Source organism: Talpa occidentalis, unplaced genomic scaffold (assembly GCF_014898055.3).
Source record: "Talpa occidentalis isolate TD23 unplaced genomic scaffold, MPIMG_talOcc4v2.1 talOcc4.5, whole genome shotgun sequence".
NCBI classification, from domain to species: Eukaryota; Metazoa; Chordata; class Mammalia; order Eulipotyphla; family Talpidae; genus Talpa; species Talpa occidentalis.
This window is the reverse complement of record NW_023604861.1, coordinates 60,519,972-60,538,363: the sequence shown is the minus strand read 5'-3', so window position 1 is coordinate 60,538,363 and position 18,392 is coordinate 60,519,972. Positions and strand designations below refer to the sequence as shown.

Below are 18,392 nucleotides of genomic sequence, written 5' to 3'. Positions count from 1 at the left end.
GCAGAGGAATCAAAGTAATGCTGGGACTCAGTGTTACTTGTGGGGTGGATTGGATCCTAAACCTGTGCCTCATTTCTAAAATTGGGCTTCTGCCTTACTCAGAGATCTAGTCCCTGCTCATTAGGAGAAATGGATCCCTGTCTTGGTATCCCTGGTCTGTGGACACTCTGTGTCCAAAACTTTGTTCAGGCTCTCCAGAACTCAGGACCTTCCTCACTAGCCAGGCCTCCTCTCAGATCCCAAGTCTACTCCTTGAACCAAACTCTGGCAGTAAAAGGGCCTTGATGCTTGCACACTGGCCTCCCCAGGAGTTGTGCCTGCTTCCCCAGTTGCTCAGGTCATCCCTGTTGCTAGACCCTGTACCCCTCATTTCCTTTGACCCATCTGTAGCCACTTTGTGTTTGTATGAACTCTTGTCTGTGGTCATATCTGCTGGATTCCATGGTCTATCTATGATAACGGACTTACCCTGGACCTTATCAGTGTCCTGAAGGCTTGACACACCCCAGCAAGAGAGGGTACGGGGCTGAGGTCCAACCCTCCAGGCTGCCCTTCTAATTGTAATTCACAGGCCCTGTTGATACTGAGATGAGAGAAAAAATGGTCGTCTTCATTGTCAAAAAGTTTAAGGAATTGATTACTTTCAAGTCTAATTTTACTTTTTCAAACACGTCCAGGGCCTGTTAGATACAAGTTTTCCCTAGGATTCTTCAGAATTCTGATTCCAAAGTCAGGATCTTCACACCAAAGTAGCTTTTGCATGGGCATATGGGCAGGATTCTGTCCTTTTCAAAATAGAACATTTGTAATGGAGCATTTCCATGAGAATCCCTCTGGGTGGTTACATGCCAGGCTGATTGTTTCAGGGCAGGGAGAGGAGACCCCCAGAACCCCCAAACCTGCCTGCTCTAAATCAGTTCTGCCATCCACCACATCAAGACAAAACACATAAGACGTTTAATGGAAAGGAACTTGAATACAATTAGTGTGCAATACAGACAAGACAAAGAATAGAGTTTCCAAATCTAGCACCTGAAGTTACCACCCCTCATGGGTAAAAGTTCACCCAAACAGGATTGGCCCAAAGCAAGGCCCGAAAGTCTAAAGCACCTTCCAGTGAGGACGCATAGAAAAGGGTTAGAAATAGTCACACAAATCTGGGAGGAAAAGAGCAAAATCAAAATCAAGATAAAAGCTGCCATTGTTAACCTCCCCATGGGTTACATCTGTTCCAACCAGTCCAAGGCCAAGAAGCAAGCGCAGTTTCTTCACATGTCTCTCTGCTCCATGTGCCTCCTCAGGTCTCCTTCTTGCTCTCCACCCTACTTCCTTCCTTCCTCAGTCTCCTCTGCAGTTTCTTCTCCTCCCTGCTCAACTCCACCCTTCTTTTGGTGGGGCAGGGAACCTGGAACCTCCCCTTTTCCTGGGGACCACCCTGTTACATTAATTCCCTTGCCTTGTCTCCTTATCCCCTAGACTTCTCCTTGTTAACTGGCTCTAGTGCTCTGCCTATTCAGAGTTGACATATAATTGTGACATTGCTCCCAAATTCTAGGATGGGTGCTCCTCACCCCAGCTAATGGTCCCTCCATTCTCCCTATGACTCAAGCTAGAAACCTCAGAATTGCTGTTGTGACAGATCAAAAGGAGAGAGCCATTATCCATGTGATCAGAACTAAGGTCCTGGTGTCATCTTAGAAATTGGATGTAACCCTCAGCTCTTAATAGGAGAAATTCTATTTTGTTACTCTACTCCTAGGTCTCAAGAATTAATTTATGGAACTCAAATTCATAAGGGACTATATTTAACAAAGAATTCTGATTTGTATATTTATAATTAAAGGGGATTCTACTTTTCCTTTATTGGAATCTTTCATTTCATGATCCACAAGCCACTCATCCAGAAAGGCCTAAGTAGAGGGCTTATCAGGAGGTTCCTATGGTAGGAATAGACTCCAACAAAGGATTGCAGTTGTATTAAGAGATTTTAATTACAAATATCTAGAAGTAAGCAGTGTTTTTGGAGAGTATGCCTTTCTAACAAACAAGATTCTATTTTTTATACTTTATGTAAATGTGAGAATTATGGTCAACAACTCATGCCTGCTATCACTGTGATGACAGATGCTGAAGCTAGCTTGTTTCTACATGTTGCCTTACAGGGTGGCAGTGTTGGGTGTGGCATGGGATGAGAGAGATTACTCAAAGTCCATGTGAAGCAATGAGAAGCCTAGAGGGGCTGTACCCGAAGAGGGTGTAGAGGGGCTGTCACCCCAGTCTAAAAGCAGTCTCATATTTATTAGCATCAAGTACAAAGGTAGGACAAGCATGTATGGTGTGTACATACTGGGAGTGTACATGCATAGAGGGTGCATTATTGGGGATGTAAGGTAGGGTGGCATGACCAGGGGTTATTGCATGGGGGCCTCCATTGTTCCTGCCAGTCTAAGCATATAATCTCTATTCTAGTACCCGCCTGCTGTTTTCAGCAGATACTGGTTTCCCAGTATGTTCCTCATACCAGGACTTGTGCCCTTGGTGAGAGGCCCCCTGAATGACCCTACACCTAGCTGACAAGCAGGAGCTCTGGGCACCAAGATAATATCCTCGAGAACAAAGATGTGGGTATGAGAACAAGTGTGGGGCTAGGGACCCCACACCTACATTTATTCACGAGAGTGGAGCAACTAGGGAGCATTTACCCAGTGTCAAGTATACTTTCTCTCAATCTCTCACTTAATCCTTACAACTCTATTAAATAGATGCTACCTATCCTTGTGAGATGAATTATTACCCCTCACCCCTGCCAAGATATGTTCATGTCCTAATCCCAGGCTCCTATGAATGAAACCTGTTAGGAAATAGGATTTTTGCAGTGACTGTTAAGATGACATCATATTGGATGGGTCCTAAGCCCAATTGGTTAGTGTTCTCAGCAGAAGAAGACACAGACACAAAACACATAATGGGAGGATGATGTGAAGTCAAAGTAGGAAAACACCATCTGAGTTTCAAAGTTAAGAGGCTGGAGTGATGCAGCCACAAGCCAAGGAACTCCAAGGATTCAAAGCTAGAAGAGGCCAGGAAGAATTCTTCCCTACAGCCTTTGAAGGAAAATTTTCCCTGCTGACACCTTGATCTTATAAACTTCTAGCCTCTAGAACTTGAGAGAATAAATTTCTGTTTTTTAAACCTCCCTGTTTGGAGTACTTTGTGAAAACGCAACCCTCTGAAATTGACACAATCTACATTTTATCAATGAGGTAATGAATGCCCAGAAAAACTAATTTACCCAAAAGTGCTTAGAACTCCTGGACTCCAAAGTGAACACTCGGTAGTTGATCAGACCTATTAGATGGGAATTCTCTTTGATTAAAAAAAAAAAAAGGCTAGCAGTTCTTACAACAGACTAAAAAACAGAGACCCAGACTATCATACTCAGGTCAAGAAAATATATGCCCTCAAACCATATTCCAGATAAATTATATAATAGCATTAGCATTTCACAGGTAAGATTTTATAGAACAGGGCCTCCCCTGGTGGTGCAGCGGTTGAACACTGGGCTGCAAAGCTGCCTGCAGCCTCTGCAGCACCAGTTTGATCCCGGCCGCAGGCAAGGATCCCACTTGGCGCGACAGACCTCTCCTGCCGCCCGCTGCTCCCCTCAGCAGTGTATTTCGTCAGTCTGCCTGTTCTGCTCCCCGCTCTGGCTCTGGTGAATTCTCTCACCCTTCCGCACTTCTGACTGTACCCAGTGCTTGTATAAATAAATAAATCTTTAAAAAAAAAAAGATTTTATAGAACAGTAGTCCTGTAAGACATTAGCATGTGTTAATATGTAAAGAATGTTTTCAGGATCAAAAAGAGGAAGGATAGCCCTTCGGAGTTTTTCCTCCCTGTGATGACACCATGAACTGTTAATATGCATTATAAATCTCTAAGAGAGAGATGTTAGAGCTTGCTGTTTCTTAGGCTGATTTGAATATTGGGAGTCTTTTACAGAGCATCTTGATGGAATTCATAATCTGTGGAAAATACTTTGGGAAGAACTAAGTTAAAGAAAAAAAGTTCTTATTTTACATCATTTACATGCCAATCATGCTTTCTGCATTACCTCTTCATATAGGTCTCTGAGAAGAATTTGAAAATATCCTTGTTACATGAGAAATATATTTGCAACTGTCACTTAGGTAGGTTAATTTAATCTTTTACCATCCTCTTTAATTCTTTAGATCATTATGTGGATTCTCATTGTGAATGTGTTCTAGACAAAGGCCATTAGGAACATGCCTGCAGTTGAACAAAGTTGGACTTATTGATTTCTATCACAGAAGGCACAACGTACAAAACTGGGATGGCTCATAAAAAGGATGTTGCAAAGGAATTGTTATAGGATTTGTGCTAATGTTAGGTAATTTGGGATTAAGTTTCAAGGAAGCAAGACTTTGCAGAAGCAAAATTGGCTAATGGTTCTTATAACAGACTGAAAAATAGAGACCCAGAATATCATATTCATGCCAAGAAAATATATCCTCTGAATCTACCTGTTCTTTTCTAGACATTCAAGGAGAAATTCCTCCCTCTCCTACACCCATCAGGGCCTGTTTTTATTCTGATGATTCCCATGTAATTGAGTCAGAACTCCTAGTGCATGTTCAGACTTTTCATGACAAAAAAAGAAAAAATGTTGTGTATCTAAAATCCAGGGAAAAAATCTTTTGACACAGTACTTTTAGAAATTTTTGTATTTAAGTGTGTGTATGCATCTTTTAACTTAAAAAATGTGTCCTCCTTGAAAGATAATTATGTCAATATTATCATCTGTTATGTAAACCTTAGTAAGAAAATCAGTTTTCTTTGTAATTTGTCAGTCTTTTATTACTTAATTTGGCAAACAAAAGTGCTGTCATAATAGTTTCAAATTAATTAAATTTAAAGCATTGTTAGAAATATATTCCCATGTCCCTCTTTACATAGGATTAAGTAATAATCTTGTGATACCTCTGGCCTTTGTGGTTAACTTACAGATAGTTTGTCACAAAAGCCATATTAATAACTTCCTTATTCTGCATTTGGGGAAGGAAGCAATACAAGTTAACATAATATTCTATTGATAAAAATGAATTTTACTAATATGAGCTTAAAATAATTATTTTACATTAGAAAACCTAAATTCTAATTTTGCTCTTTTTGTACACTATTACTATAACAAAATGTTAATAGGTAATAAATGTAAAATGTTTATAGTTTTAAATTAAATCTGTTAAGTAAAACAATGTGTATCATATTAAATTTGCCTTCTGAATTAACTGTTTTCCTAATAAGCAACAAATTGTATCATTATTTTATATGCAATATATATTTATCTCTTTTATGCAAGATATATTAATTATTAATATCTTTTTAAAAGTTTTTTTATTTATTTATGCATATAAGAACTGGGGTACAGGCCAGAGCTGTGGAGGGTGAAAGGATTCACCCGAGACAGAGTGGGGAACAGAACAGGCAGATTGACTGAAATACACTGCTGAGGGGGCAGCGGGCAAGTCAGGAGGGGTCTCCTGAGCCATGTGAGTAACTCCCTGCCCGGGGATGGAACTCATGCCGCAGTGGCTACGTATTGCTTCATAGGTTGCGTCTTAACCCCTTGCGCCACCAGGGAGGCCCCTAATCATTACTATCTTTAACCAAGGTAATCAAATTTTCTTGTCTTGAGGCGCAGAAAAAGAGAAAAATCAAGAATTATTTAGATATGTTTCTGTGTACTAGCTTTCATTTCATGTAGTTTAAACAATTTTGATGTATAATCATATGTTATCATTTGCATATTTTGTTCATCCACTGCCATCTAAGAAACAAAGATTATATTAATGATATGAATTTCTTTTGAAGAAATAGTCTATGCATCCAAAGATTATTAATTAACTTAGTTATTTGTCTGAAGTCTTTTAAGTTAGTTGTAGGGATATTATAATTTTAGCAATATATTATATCTTTAGGATTTACAGTAATGTAAGAATTTCATAAAATTAAACCTTTTAAAAAGGCATTTGTGATTATTATTAGTTGAAAATAACTTTACGTATAATTTTAAATTTTAAACAAGTTGTAGAAATAGCAAACTTTAAGTCATTAAAACCAATGTAAGAAATTCGATTTAATCAAAATGAAACAGAAAACCCAGAATAAAAGAGGATGACACCAATTGGCCATTCCTCCCATGCTTTTGATTGCAGTCAGGACTCAAAACAGATACACAGGGAGAAAGGACAACAACAGAATTTATAGGGAGTGAGACAACAGAGAGCTGAGAGTTTATAGACTGATGCGTGACCTAATACAGTGTCCTGCTCCAGATAGTGTCTGTGTTGCAGAATCCTAGTTAAAATTTACACATAGAAGATGGCGCTGCCTCACCAAGGAGAGGACTGGAGCTGGCCACACATGGTGAGAGGAGGCAGGCCTTGTGGGTAAGGGCATCCTGCCCGGCCCTGTTGGCAAATGCTGGAAGCTGGGCCAGTGTAGTATGGTCAGCTGCTGAGCCCTGAGCACCAGCTGGTGGGCCCTGGGCAAACCCAGAGCACCAGCCATGCATGTGGGGGACAGGGCGTGGCAGCCAACTTCAGAGGCGGTTGCACAGCAACTGGAGGGCAAGGAGACGTGAAGAGAGCCAGCGACCAATGTAGTGCCAGGATGGGCGCAGAGCAGGTTTTTCTTCTATTGGAGCAGACCGGGTAAAGGAGAGTCCTGGAGCCCTCCGTGGCTTTCTCAGGCTTTTATTGAGATTTTACATGTAGTGCAGCAACCAGATATAATGGTGGGAGAGCAAAAAAGCCTGAAAACCATTTACCCTACAGCTGTACTCTTTTGATCGCTATGGCTTGATAGCATAATTTGAAGTCTGGGAGACTGATACCCCCTTCTTCTGCTTTTTGATTAGGATTGATTTGGCTGTCTGAGGTCTTTTGTGGTTCTGTATAAATTTCAATAATTTTTGTTCTATGTGAAGAATACCACTAAAGCTTTGATAGGAATTGCCTTTAATCTGTACATTGCTTTCAGTAGGATGGGTCATTTTACCAATGTAAATTCTTCCAATCAATGAAAAGAGAATATTTTTCCATTTCCTTGTGTCATCTCTTATTTGTTTTAATAATGTTTTAAGGTTTTCATTGCACAGCTTCTTCACCTCCTTTGTTAAGCTTATACCTAGATATTTAATATTTTTTGATGCAATAGAGATAGGAGGTTGTTTTCTTGATTTCTTTCTCTTCCAGTTTATTGTTTGTATATGTGAATACAACCAGTTTTTGTAGGTTGATTTTGTAACTTACCACTCTACTGTAGTGATTTGTTATTTCTAATAGTGTTTTAGTGTAGTTTTTAGTGTATATTTAGTGTAGCTTTTATCATATATCATCATGTCATCTGCAAATTATGATAGTTTTACTTCTTTCCCAATTTGGATTCCTTTAACATCTTTCTCTTGTCTTATTGCTCTAACTAGGACTCCCACTACTATGTTGAATTGTAGTGGCAAACATAGATATCCTTTACTTATACCAGATCTTAGTGGAAAACCTTTTATCTTTTCACCATTGATAATGTTAGCTGTGAGTTTGTCATATATGACCTTTATTATGTTGAGGTATGTTCCGTCTATCCCCATTTTTGAGCTTTTATCATACATTCTTTTTTTAAAAAGACTTTTTTATTTATGCATACAAGAACTGGGTTATAGGCCAGAGGTGTGGAGAGTGAGAGGATTCACCAGAGACAGAGTGGGGAACAGAACAGGCGGATTGACTGAAATACACTGCTGAGGGAAGCAGCAGGCGAGTCAGGAGAGGTCTGTTGCACCATGTGGGTACTCCCTGGCTGGGGATTGAACTCGTGCTACAGTGGCTGCAGATAGCTTCATAAGTTATGTCTTAACACCTTGCACCACTAGGGAGGCCCTTTTATCATTCATTCTTATCATAAATATATGATTAATCTTATCAAAATGCTTTACTACCATCTATTACTATGACCATATGATTCTTATATTTCCTTTTGTTGATATGGTGAATTAGCATTCATTGATTTTTGGATGTTGAAGCTCTTTAAATCTCTGGAATAAATCATGATTGATTCTTTCAATGCATTATTCAATTCAGCTTGCTAAGATTTTGTTGAGGATTTTTGCATCTATATTCAACAGGGATATTGGTCTGTAATTTTCTTTTTTTGTGTGATGTCTTAGTATGCTTTTGGTATCAAAGTAATACTAGCCTCAGAAAGCGTGTTTGGAAATATTCCATTTTTCCTAATTTGGAAGAGTTTGAGAAAGAGTTTTAGTTCATCTTTGAAGTTTGGTAGAGCATGCTTGTAAAATTATCTGGCCTGGGATCTTGAGTCTTGGGAGATTTTTGTTTACTCTTTCAGTTTCCTTACTTGTAATTGGTCTGTTTGGGTTTTATATTTATTCCTCATTCAGTTTGGAAGATTGTATAACTTTAAGAAATTTTCCATTTCTAAAAAAACAAACACAGGATGGCTTCACGTATATATAGAATATAGAGAAACCAAAGAAAGGTCAAAAAAAAAGTTAAAACTAGCAAGCTGACCATAAAACTGAGGCATACAGGGGCCTCCCTAGTGGCACAGAGGATAAAGTGTCAGCATTATCAAGCTATCACCAGCCACTGAGGCATGAGTTAGTCCCCAGCCAGGGAGCTAACCCCTATGCACAGGAGACCTCTCCTGTCTCACCTGCTGCTCCCCTCAGCAGTGTATTTCAGTAGATCCGCCTGTCCTCCTCCCCACTCTGTCTCTGGTGAATCCTCTCACCACCCTCCACCTCTGGTCTAGTCCCCAGTTCTTGTATGCATAAATAAATAAAAATAAATCTTTTAAAAAAAAAGAACTGAGGCATACAGCAAAGAGGGAGGTGGGAGGGGGGGCAAAACAGTGGACAGAAGAACACAAGGGAATATGGTGATGGTTCATGGGTGATAAGATAGTGGGAGAACTATGGGGATGATAATGATGTAAAAAACATTAATAAAAAAATTTACAAAAAAGAAATTTTCCACTTCTTTTACATTATTCAATATTAGCATGTAGATAGATGTTCAAATTAGTCTGATGGCCCACTTTATTTCTGAGATGTTTGTTGTTACTTCTCCTCTTTGATTTCTGATTCTGTTTATTAGAGTTTCCCCCTTTTCTCCTTGTAAGCCTAACAGAGGTTTGTCTATTTTATTTTTCAAGAACCAGTTTTTGGTATCATTGATCTTTTGGACTCTTTTTGATTGCTATTTCATTTATTTATGATTATTATTATTATTATCCTTCCTTCTACTGGCTTTTGGTTTTGTTTGTTCTTCATTTTCTAACTCCTTAATGTGTAAGGTTGGATTATTCATTTGAGTTCTTTCTTATTTTTTGATGTGAACCTGTATTGTTATATACTTCCCTCTTAGTACTGCTTTTGCTGTATCCCATAGATTCTGGTATTCTATGACTTCATTTTCATTTGTCTAATGTATTTTATATATATATGTGCATGTATGTGTGTAAACATATATATACACATATTAAAAAAGTAAGGTTTTCACATTCCACTTAAACTGGTAAAATGATGATGCCAGTAGACTGTGACAAATTTTATATATATAAAAACATACATATCTATAATGTACATTATATATACACATACATATATATACACACATATAAAAATAAAGTATGAAATCCTTATTTCCTTTATGTCACTTTACCCTACCTTATTTATAATATATTTTGTCATTATTACCATTTATGGTCATGATATAATAGTTTTTGTGTTTATTGTGCTTGTTTTTCTTTTCTGATATTCCTTTTGTTAAAATTTATTCTTTTCTTAGTCATTCTTTGACGGTAGGTCTATTGACTACAAATGCTGTTAGGTTTTCATCATTTGAGAATCTCCTGCTTTCTCCCATATACCTGAAGGATATTTTTGCTGGTTACTGGGCTTTTCTTTCAGCAGTTAAAAATGTGTCACTTCCTTCTGTCTTCCACAGATGCTGATGCAAAACCTGTTGTTCAATAAATTTAGACTGCAGTGTCACAAGGCACTCATATCAACATGGGCATAAGCTAAAATTCTCTAAGTTTAATACTTTAACTTCAATGCAATAAATTATTGTTTATTCAGAATCCCAGGAATCTATCATGAAATGTAAACGTGCATATTATGAAGACTTAACCAATGATTTTTTGACTCAAGTTTAAAAAGAAAAGTTAATACTTCTCCCAGTTTTATTAAAAACTAGGAAGATATAAGCAGTGAAGAGAAAGTAACTATTTTGTCTGTGTCTCTTTTTTTTCAATCCAGCACAGAAAAAAGACTTCCATCCTTTCTTCTGTCCATCTCCACCTCAGAAATGGGACCCAATGGCAATTTTAGTAGTAATGACAGCAACAGCAACTGCATAAGTGAAGACTTCAAGAAGAATTTTTATCCCATTGTGTACTTGATAATATTTGTCTGGGGATTCCTAGGTAATGGCTTTTCCATATATGTTTTCCTGCAGCCTTATAAGAAGTCCACATCTGTGAATGTTTTCATGCTAAACCTGGCCATTTCAGACCTTCTGTTTATAAGTACATTGCCCTTCAGGGCTGACTATTACCTCAGAGGCTCCAATTGGTTATTTGGGGATATAGCCTGCAGGATTATGTCCTATTCCTTGTATGTCAACATGTACAGCAGCATTTATTTCCTGACCGTGTTGAGTGTTGTGCGCTTCCTGGCAACAGTTCACCCCTTCCGGCTCCTCCATATCACCAGCATCAGGAGTGCCTGGATTCTCTGTGGAATCATATGGTTCCTTATGATGGTATCTCCAGCAATACTTCTGAAAAATGGCTCTGAGGAGAAAGGCAATGTCACGTCATGCTTAGAACTGAATCTCAAGACAGCTCCTAAATTAAAGACTATGAACTATGTCGCCCTGGTGATGGGCTTCCTGTTGCCATTTTGCACACTTAGCATCTGTTACCTGCTAATCATCCGAGCCTTGCTAAAGGTGGAGGTCCCAGAATCAGGGCTGCGGGTTTCTCACAGGAAGGCATTGACCACCATCATCATTGCCTTGATCATCTTCCTCCTGTGTTTCCTGCCCTATCACGTCCTGCGAACCCTCCACCTGGTTGAGTGGAAAAAGAACAAATGCATGGACAAGTTACATAAATCTGTGGTCATCACACTGACCTTGGCAGCAGCCAACAGCTGCTTCAACCCATTGCTCTATTACTTTGCTGGAGAGAATTTTAAGGACAGACTAAGGTATGCATTCAGAAAGTGTAATCTACAGAAAACAAAGTGCAGCTTTCCTATCTGTGTATGGTCAAAAAAGGAAACACCAGTGTAAGGTTTTATTAAGTGAGGCTTGTTCTTGTATCCTTGTGTCCACCTTCATTCTCACATCACCTCCATAGTGACCCTGTGTGCACATTCCAACAAAAGTCAATTCCTAACATCTGTTGACCATTATTTTGTTAATAGGACCATCCTTAAAATTTTCATTTTGTGTATTTTCAGTTGTTGAGTCTAAATGAAGAATGAAGGAGGAAAAATCTCTATTAGACTCTTTAACCTGAAATGTTAGACTGGGAAAAAATATTGAGCACTGTATACTGAACCATATTTTTGGTCTACCAGGCATTCCAAATTACTAATTTTAAGATAACCTTAACTTCCCTCAGCTTCTCCAATTCTTCTTCCCTTTTCAATCCCTGGAGATATAGCCAATTAACAAAATTACTGGAGGCCCAGAGCATATAAGAAAAGCACCCTAAGATATGAGGAGAAAGACTTTGTGATAAGGAAGCCTGCTTTCTAAGAAAGCAGAGTCAAGGTCTCAAATAAGAACAGTGAAAGCAAAAGAAGGCGAAGTCTTAGGGCAAGAAAGATCTGGTAAGAAGGTGGAGGAAGTAGGGACTTCATTTTGCATTGAGGGAGTGCTGTAGCACACTGAAGGCAAAAATGTTCCCTTTGTCTCTCTCTTTCTAGGAGATTAAGAAGGACAGGAAACACAAGAAGAAGACCTAGGGCATTACTCTAGGGAATGGAAAGGTTGTGTGGAATAGGGGGAAATTTAACTTTACTCTTGAGGTTTGTTTTCAATGACTTCACTGAAGTTCCCACTTCTGTCTGATAATCCATTGGGGTGAGAGCTAGAATTGAGGTGCCTCTGAAGGGCTCCTTGGGGTACCATGATAACTTTATAAACATTCTTGGGGTTAAGTCTCAGCACTATCACCTCTACAGCGTGAGTTCAATTCCCAGCCAGGGAGCTAACCCACATGGCACAGCAGACCTCTCCTGTCTCACCTGCTGCTCCCCTCAGCAGTGTATTTCAGTAGATCTTCCTGTTCTGCTCCCCACTCTGTCTGGTGCATCCTCTCAACCCTCGTGCTTCTGGCCTACACCCCAATTCTTCTGTGCAAGAAAACAAACAAAAAAAAACAATCTGACAGAACATGAGTAGGGTGCCATGGAATTTCCTTTTGAGAGCACTGGATGGTGGGAGGGGTCCTTTCTGTGCAATGAAACAAGGCTAAGGATACTACTAACTTAACTATCATCATCATGACCACTGTCCTGCCAATAGTGAGTGCCCTCTTCATGCTGGATGGACTGTGCCAGCACCTCGCACTCATTAATATATCTTAACCCTCATACTAAAGCCCAGTGTTTCCATTTTATAGATGAGGAAGCTGAAGTTCAGAGAAATTAAGAAACTTATTCAAATTCACACAGATAGTAAGAATTTTAACAACACCAGTGCAGAATGTTGACTGGACACTAACCTTACTGCTAGCCCTGAAAACCTCCAGGAGGGTTGGTTGAAAGTCTAAGTGAAAGCGCCTTTCTCCACCAAGCCCCTACCTCTTCTCACTATCACTGAATACTGAGGTTTTCACTTTAGAGTTGTTGACTGTTGGCACTGGAGGGTGGGAGAGAGATGGTATTTGAAGCCAAGGAGGGACTAAATTGAAGACTTCATAGTAAAGTGTCTCAGTGTTCTTCCCTCCCTCAGGAGCCAGAAGCCTAGAGGATCTTTTTGGTAGAAAATGTCCAGTCATGAAAAATTACCAACAGGTATTGACAGTGGAGATTACCCTAATAAAAATAGGTCTCTCACCTACTCTTTACTTGACAGTATAGGGACACTAATCCCTTCCTCTCAAAGCCTTTAACCAACCAATTAGAGCCTCACTTTTAATAGGGATCAATCAATGACTACTACGTGTTGGAGGAAAAAGCCTAAACAGGAAGCGTGCCAACAAATAAAAGAGCCAACAAGAGCCAACAAGGGACATTTTCAGTATGAAACATCTTAACTTTTTAAAATCACTTTTGCAGTTTTTATCAGATAGTACTGGAGGATGTGCTCCTCTAAAATAAGAGATTAAACCATGATAGAGGAGAAATATGGCATCTAGAAAATAAGGAAAACAACACAGTAGAAAGATGAAGAAAATTCCCAGGATGTTTGCGTATAGCAGAGTAATAAGAAACTGATTTTCACTTTGGGAGGTATTTACGTTTTTCTTGGAGATAAACGTGGAGATCTTGGAATGGATATCAAAAAATAAATGAAAAGATTGTCATTACTAGATCCTAGGGCCAGAGAAACTGTTGTGTAAGAGAGAAATATAATTGTAGCACACTACATGGCTCAGTTGTGAATAGCATTTACATACAGGACAATGTAAACAGAAAAACACTGATAAAACTTCTCTCAAAAAATGAGGGGCAGGGATAAGTACGCAAGCGGGAAGGGATAAGAAATCTAAGCCCCCATCTTACATTACTGAAAATGCTTAATAGTGAAAGTTAAACAATGATGTATAAAAAATGTTATTTAGCAACAGCTAAACTGCAGAACAATGATAAGAATTGACAGAGATTGCATCTGGAGGGAAACTGAGGTGGGAAGTTTTGGTGGGGACTTTTCCTTTTAGGAACTATTTCATTGTCTAACTTTCAAATATGTATTGCTGAAATGAAATAAAAATTAAGTTGAAGTTAAATCTTAAAGCTCAAATTAATTCTGAGTTGTTTTTTTGTTTTTTGTTTTTTAATGGAGAAGGCTACCAGGAGTAGAAATTGAATATCAATAGGAGAAAGGAAGCAGGAAATGACTGGATTTGGATTTGATAGAGGCCTGCCTACTTCTTCCATGGGAGAGGGGTTCTCTCTTTGGGTGAGGGCAGGCATTTCCTGGGTTTACAGGTGATTTGGATGTCAGGTTATTTGTAGCTGCAAGTAACAGAAAACCAAGTAGCTTAAACAATCACTGTCTTCTAATTGAAACAAACAAAAGGAGTTGGACTTCAGGCTCAATTAAACTAGGGTTTCTCCATAAAATATATAGTAGAAAACATAGGCAAAAGACTACATGACATACACCTCAGTAATATCTTTAAAGACACATCACCCAAAGCAAAGATAGTGAAGGAAAGGATAAACAGCTGGGACTACATCAAATTAAAGAGCTTCCGTACAGCAAAAGAGGCAGTTACCAAATCAAAGAGACACCCCACGGATTGGCAGAAAATTTTTATATACAATACTAATGATAAGGGACTAATCATAAAAATCTACAAAGTACTGACGAGACTCAACAAAAACAAAGTAAATAACCCAGTCAAAAAAAATGGGCAGAAGTGCTAAACAGAAATTTCTCCAAAGAGGAAATGCAAATGGCCAACAGGCATATGAAAAAATGTTCAACATCACTTGTAATCAGGGAAATGCAAATCAAAACCACAATGAGATACCATCTCACACCAGTGAGAATGGCACATATTAAAAAAACTAGCACCAACAAATGTTGGCGAGGATGTGGAGAAAAAGGAACTCCCCTGCACTGCTGGTAGGAGTGCAAACTGGCCCAACCACTATGAAAAGCTGTGTGGCGGTTCCTCAAACTGCTAAAAATGGAGCTCCCATATGACCCAAAAATTCCACTCCTAAAGATCTACCCAAAGGACACAAAAACATTAATTCAAATGGACACCTGCACCCCTATGTTTATTGCAGCACTATTTACAACAGGTAAGCTACAGAAACAACACAAATGCCCAAAATAGATGACTGAATCAAGAAGATGTAGTATATATATGCAATGGAATATTACTCAGTAATCTAAAACAATAAAACTCATGCCATTTGCAGCAACTTGGATAGAGCTGGAAGGGATCTTGCTCAGTGAAATAAGCCAGAAAGAAAAAGAAATATGCCGAACAGTTTCACTTTTAGGAGGAATGTAGAGGACCCAAATAAGGGATCAGGAAAATAAATGAATGAATGAAGAGTAATTATAATAAAGTAAATATCAAAATTAACAGGCAATCATAAATCAGAGACATTCTACAGGGGGGACGAGGGGAATAGGATCAAAACAGGGGTGGAAAGAGCACAAGGGACTGGGGTGATGGTACATGGATGAATTGGTGGTGGGAATTTCACAGGGACTATAGTTGAGATGAGAAAACATACATTGTACAAAAATGAAGAATGATGTAAAAATATGTAAAATTTAAAAATAATAATAAAAATTCTTAAAATGGAAAACAAATAAATAAACTAGGGTTTCTGTGAGCCTTCCTCTCTGGATATTGGCTTGGTCCCATGGCTGAATCTTCTGAGAACAAGTTGATCGCAAGCAGCCTGAGGCTCTGTGCTTCTTTTCTTGTATCCAGGATAAGTACAGGGTATCTGCTACCCAAGTCATTTGATTAGTCCTAAACTTATTTTTAACTGGACCTACTCAGATTAACACCAGCTCATAAGCTAAAGCAAAAAAGGGTCTGCTTTAATATGATGAGGATGATTAGAGTCCACACCTACAGAGAAGTTTGCAGTTAAACCTGTTCAAATCTCCATAGGGAAAGGAGTGAAAAGGGGTATGTGGAGGCCACGTTCTGCACTGAAAGTAGAGTGGAGAGAGAACTGCAGGTCAGCCAGGCATCCATGCTGGGTATGGCTTTATACCCAGCAAGATCAGTAGCTGAAGAGGATAGAAGGAAAAATAGGCTTGAGGAGGAAGGGTGAAAGCTAAAATATAAGCTTATATTGTGAAATCAGAGATTTTCAATGGCAATCACAAATTTCAACAACTTTCCATGGGTAAAATAACCCAGATAGAGCTGGGAATCTGAGTGTAATCAAGGTTCCTGGGACTAACAGTAATGGACGTGTATGAGCTATTAGTGTCTTTAAGCCTAGGGGTGTGTATTTGTGTGTGTGTGTGTGTGTGTGTGTGTGTGTGTGTGTGTGTGTGAGAGAGAGAGAGAGAGAGAGAGAGAGAGAGAGAAAGAGAGATCAAAAGTTATTAAGAGGTGCGCAGACCCCTCCTGCCGCCCGCTGCTCCCCTCAGCAGTGTACTTCGGTCCTTCTGCCTACTCTGCTCCCCACTCTGGCTCTGGTGAATTCTCTCACCCTCCCGCACTTCTGACTGTACCCAGTGCTTGTATAAATAAATAAAAATAAATTAATTAATTAATTAAAAAAGAAGTTATTAAGAGAGAGGGGAAAACTGGTACCAGGCAAAATCAAGGGATACCAGGACCCCAAACTTTTAAGAAGAAAAATATATGTTGCCATTTGTAAGCATTCATGTTCACCCATATGGGTAAAATCAAACTAATCAAACTCTGGTGTGTCCAAAGATTCTTAATTGGCAAGAGGTTCAAAGGGAATAGACAGTGGGAGAAGATGAGTAGGGGAGAAAAAGATTTCAAGATATGGACTCTCAAACACTGAAGTCAACCATCCCCTCATGGCCAAATGTTCAGCCAAGCAGGCAGGACCGAAAGTCAAGTGGTCAAAGCCCAAGAGCAGACCCTGCAGGAGAACGAATCCAAACCAACCTCCTGGCCAGAAACACAAGGAAGAGATTGTTCAGAACCCAAAGAGCTGGGAGAGAAGAGAGAACCAAAGTTTAAAATGGGTTACCTGGGGCCTCCCTGGTGGTACAGCAGGTTGAGTGCAGTGCTCTGAAGCTATCCGCAACCTTTGGGGTGCGAGTTCGAGCCCCAGCTGGCAGGGAGCTACCCACAGGGTGCGGCAGACCTCTCCTGTGTTGCCCACTGCTGCCCCTCAGCAGTGTGTTTCTGTCCATCTGCCTGTTCTGCTACCCGCTCTGTCTCTGGTGAATCTTTTCAACCCCCATGACTCTGGCCTGTACCCCACTTCTAAAACAAATTTTAAAAAAATAATAAAATGGGCTACCAAGCTGAATCCACCAGAGAGCAAGACAGCTTCTGCCACAGTCCCTCAAGAATGCAGGGGCATGCCACCTGCCCAAGTGCTGATGCAGAAGAGGCAGGTGGGGGCCAGCTGAAGGGGGCCACATGGGACTTGAGTAGAAGCAGGAGTCCCCATCACCCCAAAGAGGGGCAGTTAAGGAGGAGCAGAGTGGAAGGTTCTTTCAGAAAGCCTGCCGGCAGTGTCTTATGTGCCCTGAAGCTCCATTCCACTATTTGGTCAGAGGGTAGAGACAAGGCTCTCAGCTCTCAGGGTCTCTTAGTTTCCCCAGCAGTGTGCATTCAGGAAATCACAGGGCTGGAGTGGCAAGACTCAGGACTCTCTCATAACGCTGAAACCTTTGCACTTTTTTTTCCATTTTCCAAGATTGTTCTTTTTCCAGTCAGGACAAAGTACCTCCTTTGGTGAAGAATGTTGTCCTTGAGGAAAGGAAACAAAATTTTGTTTGCCAAAATGAAAGCCAAGAGTGTTCGGGGTTTTAGATTCAGTTCTTCTTGCTTGAGAGATTAGGTACCCACTCAAGCAACTCTATATATTGTTTAACTGAAAGAAAGTATTTTTGTTTTATAAATGTTGCTAGCGCTATGATACTGGAACTGTGCGTTTTCAATGGAGACCTAAAAAGAAATGCCATTATACTTTGTTTTTTATTTTTTTATTTTTATTATTTTATTTTTTACATCCTTGTTCATTTTTAAACAATATTTGCTCTCCGCCCCCCCCCATAGAATACTTTGTAACTATTTTAAATGGCCATTTAGCTTTTAGTTATTAGATAAAATTCTCCTATTAACGCAGTACACAGAGTTTTTTCTCAGCTCACACATGTGGTATAGCTTTGTTAGCTCACAGGTTGAGGGGATCCCCAAACCTGCATGCTCTAAATAGGTTCTACCATCTGCTGCATAAAGGTGAGCATACTCTCAGCTCATAAGACCTTCAATAGAAAAGAACTTAAAGAAATAGTTTGTATACAAAGAAGAAAAATGTTATATTTCCCAATGAAACACACAAAGTTCCCTATCCCCTTGTGGGTAAATGCCTAGTCAAATAGGGTTGAACAAAAGCAGGGCCACTGAAG

General features: G+C 39.5%; 1 protein-coding gene and 1 long non-coding RNA gene across 13 annotated transcripts in view; one reads left to right on the top strand and one right to left on the bottom strand.

The window, feature by feature from the left end:
* Window positions 1–14,059, top strand: part of CYSLTR2 (cysteinyl leukotriene receptor 2) — a 76,097-nt gene extending 62,038 nt beyond the window's left edge. For 11 of the 12 annotated variants that reach the window (XM_054701495.1, XM_054701499.1, XM_054701498.1 and 8 more), the window contains 2 exons: window positions 4,127–4,190; window positions 10,364–14,059. In XM_054701495.1, the coding sequence (XP_054557470.1) occupies window positions 10,413–11,402 (990 nt within the window). In that variant the 5' untranslated portion in view covers window positions 4,127–4,190; window positions 10,364–10,412 and the 3' untranslated portion in view covers window positions 11,403–14,059. The remainder of the gene's footprint in view (window positions 1–4,126; window positions 4,191–10,363) is intronic. The other variant, XM_054701497.1, reaches the window with a different exon arrangement.
* On the bottom strand, window positions 10,846–17,596 carry LOC129146890 (uncharacterized). The gene is made up of 3 exons (XR_008554243.1): window positions 17,000–17,596; window positions 11,031–11,177; window positions 10,846–10,899 (listed from the first exon to the last, which is right to left on the bottom strand). It is a non-coding gene; the product is annotated as an uncharacterized LOC129146890 (long non-coding RNA).
* Window positions 17,597–18,392: the final 796 nt, after the last annotated feature.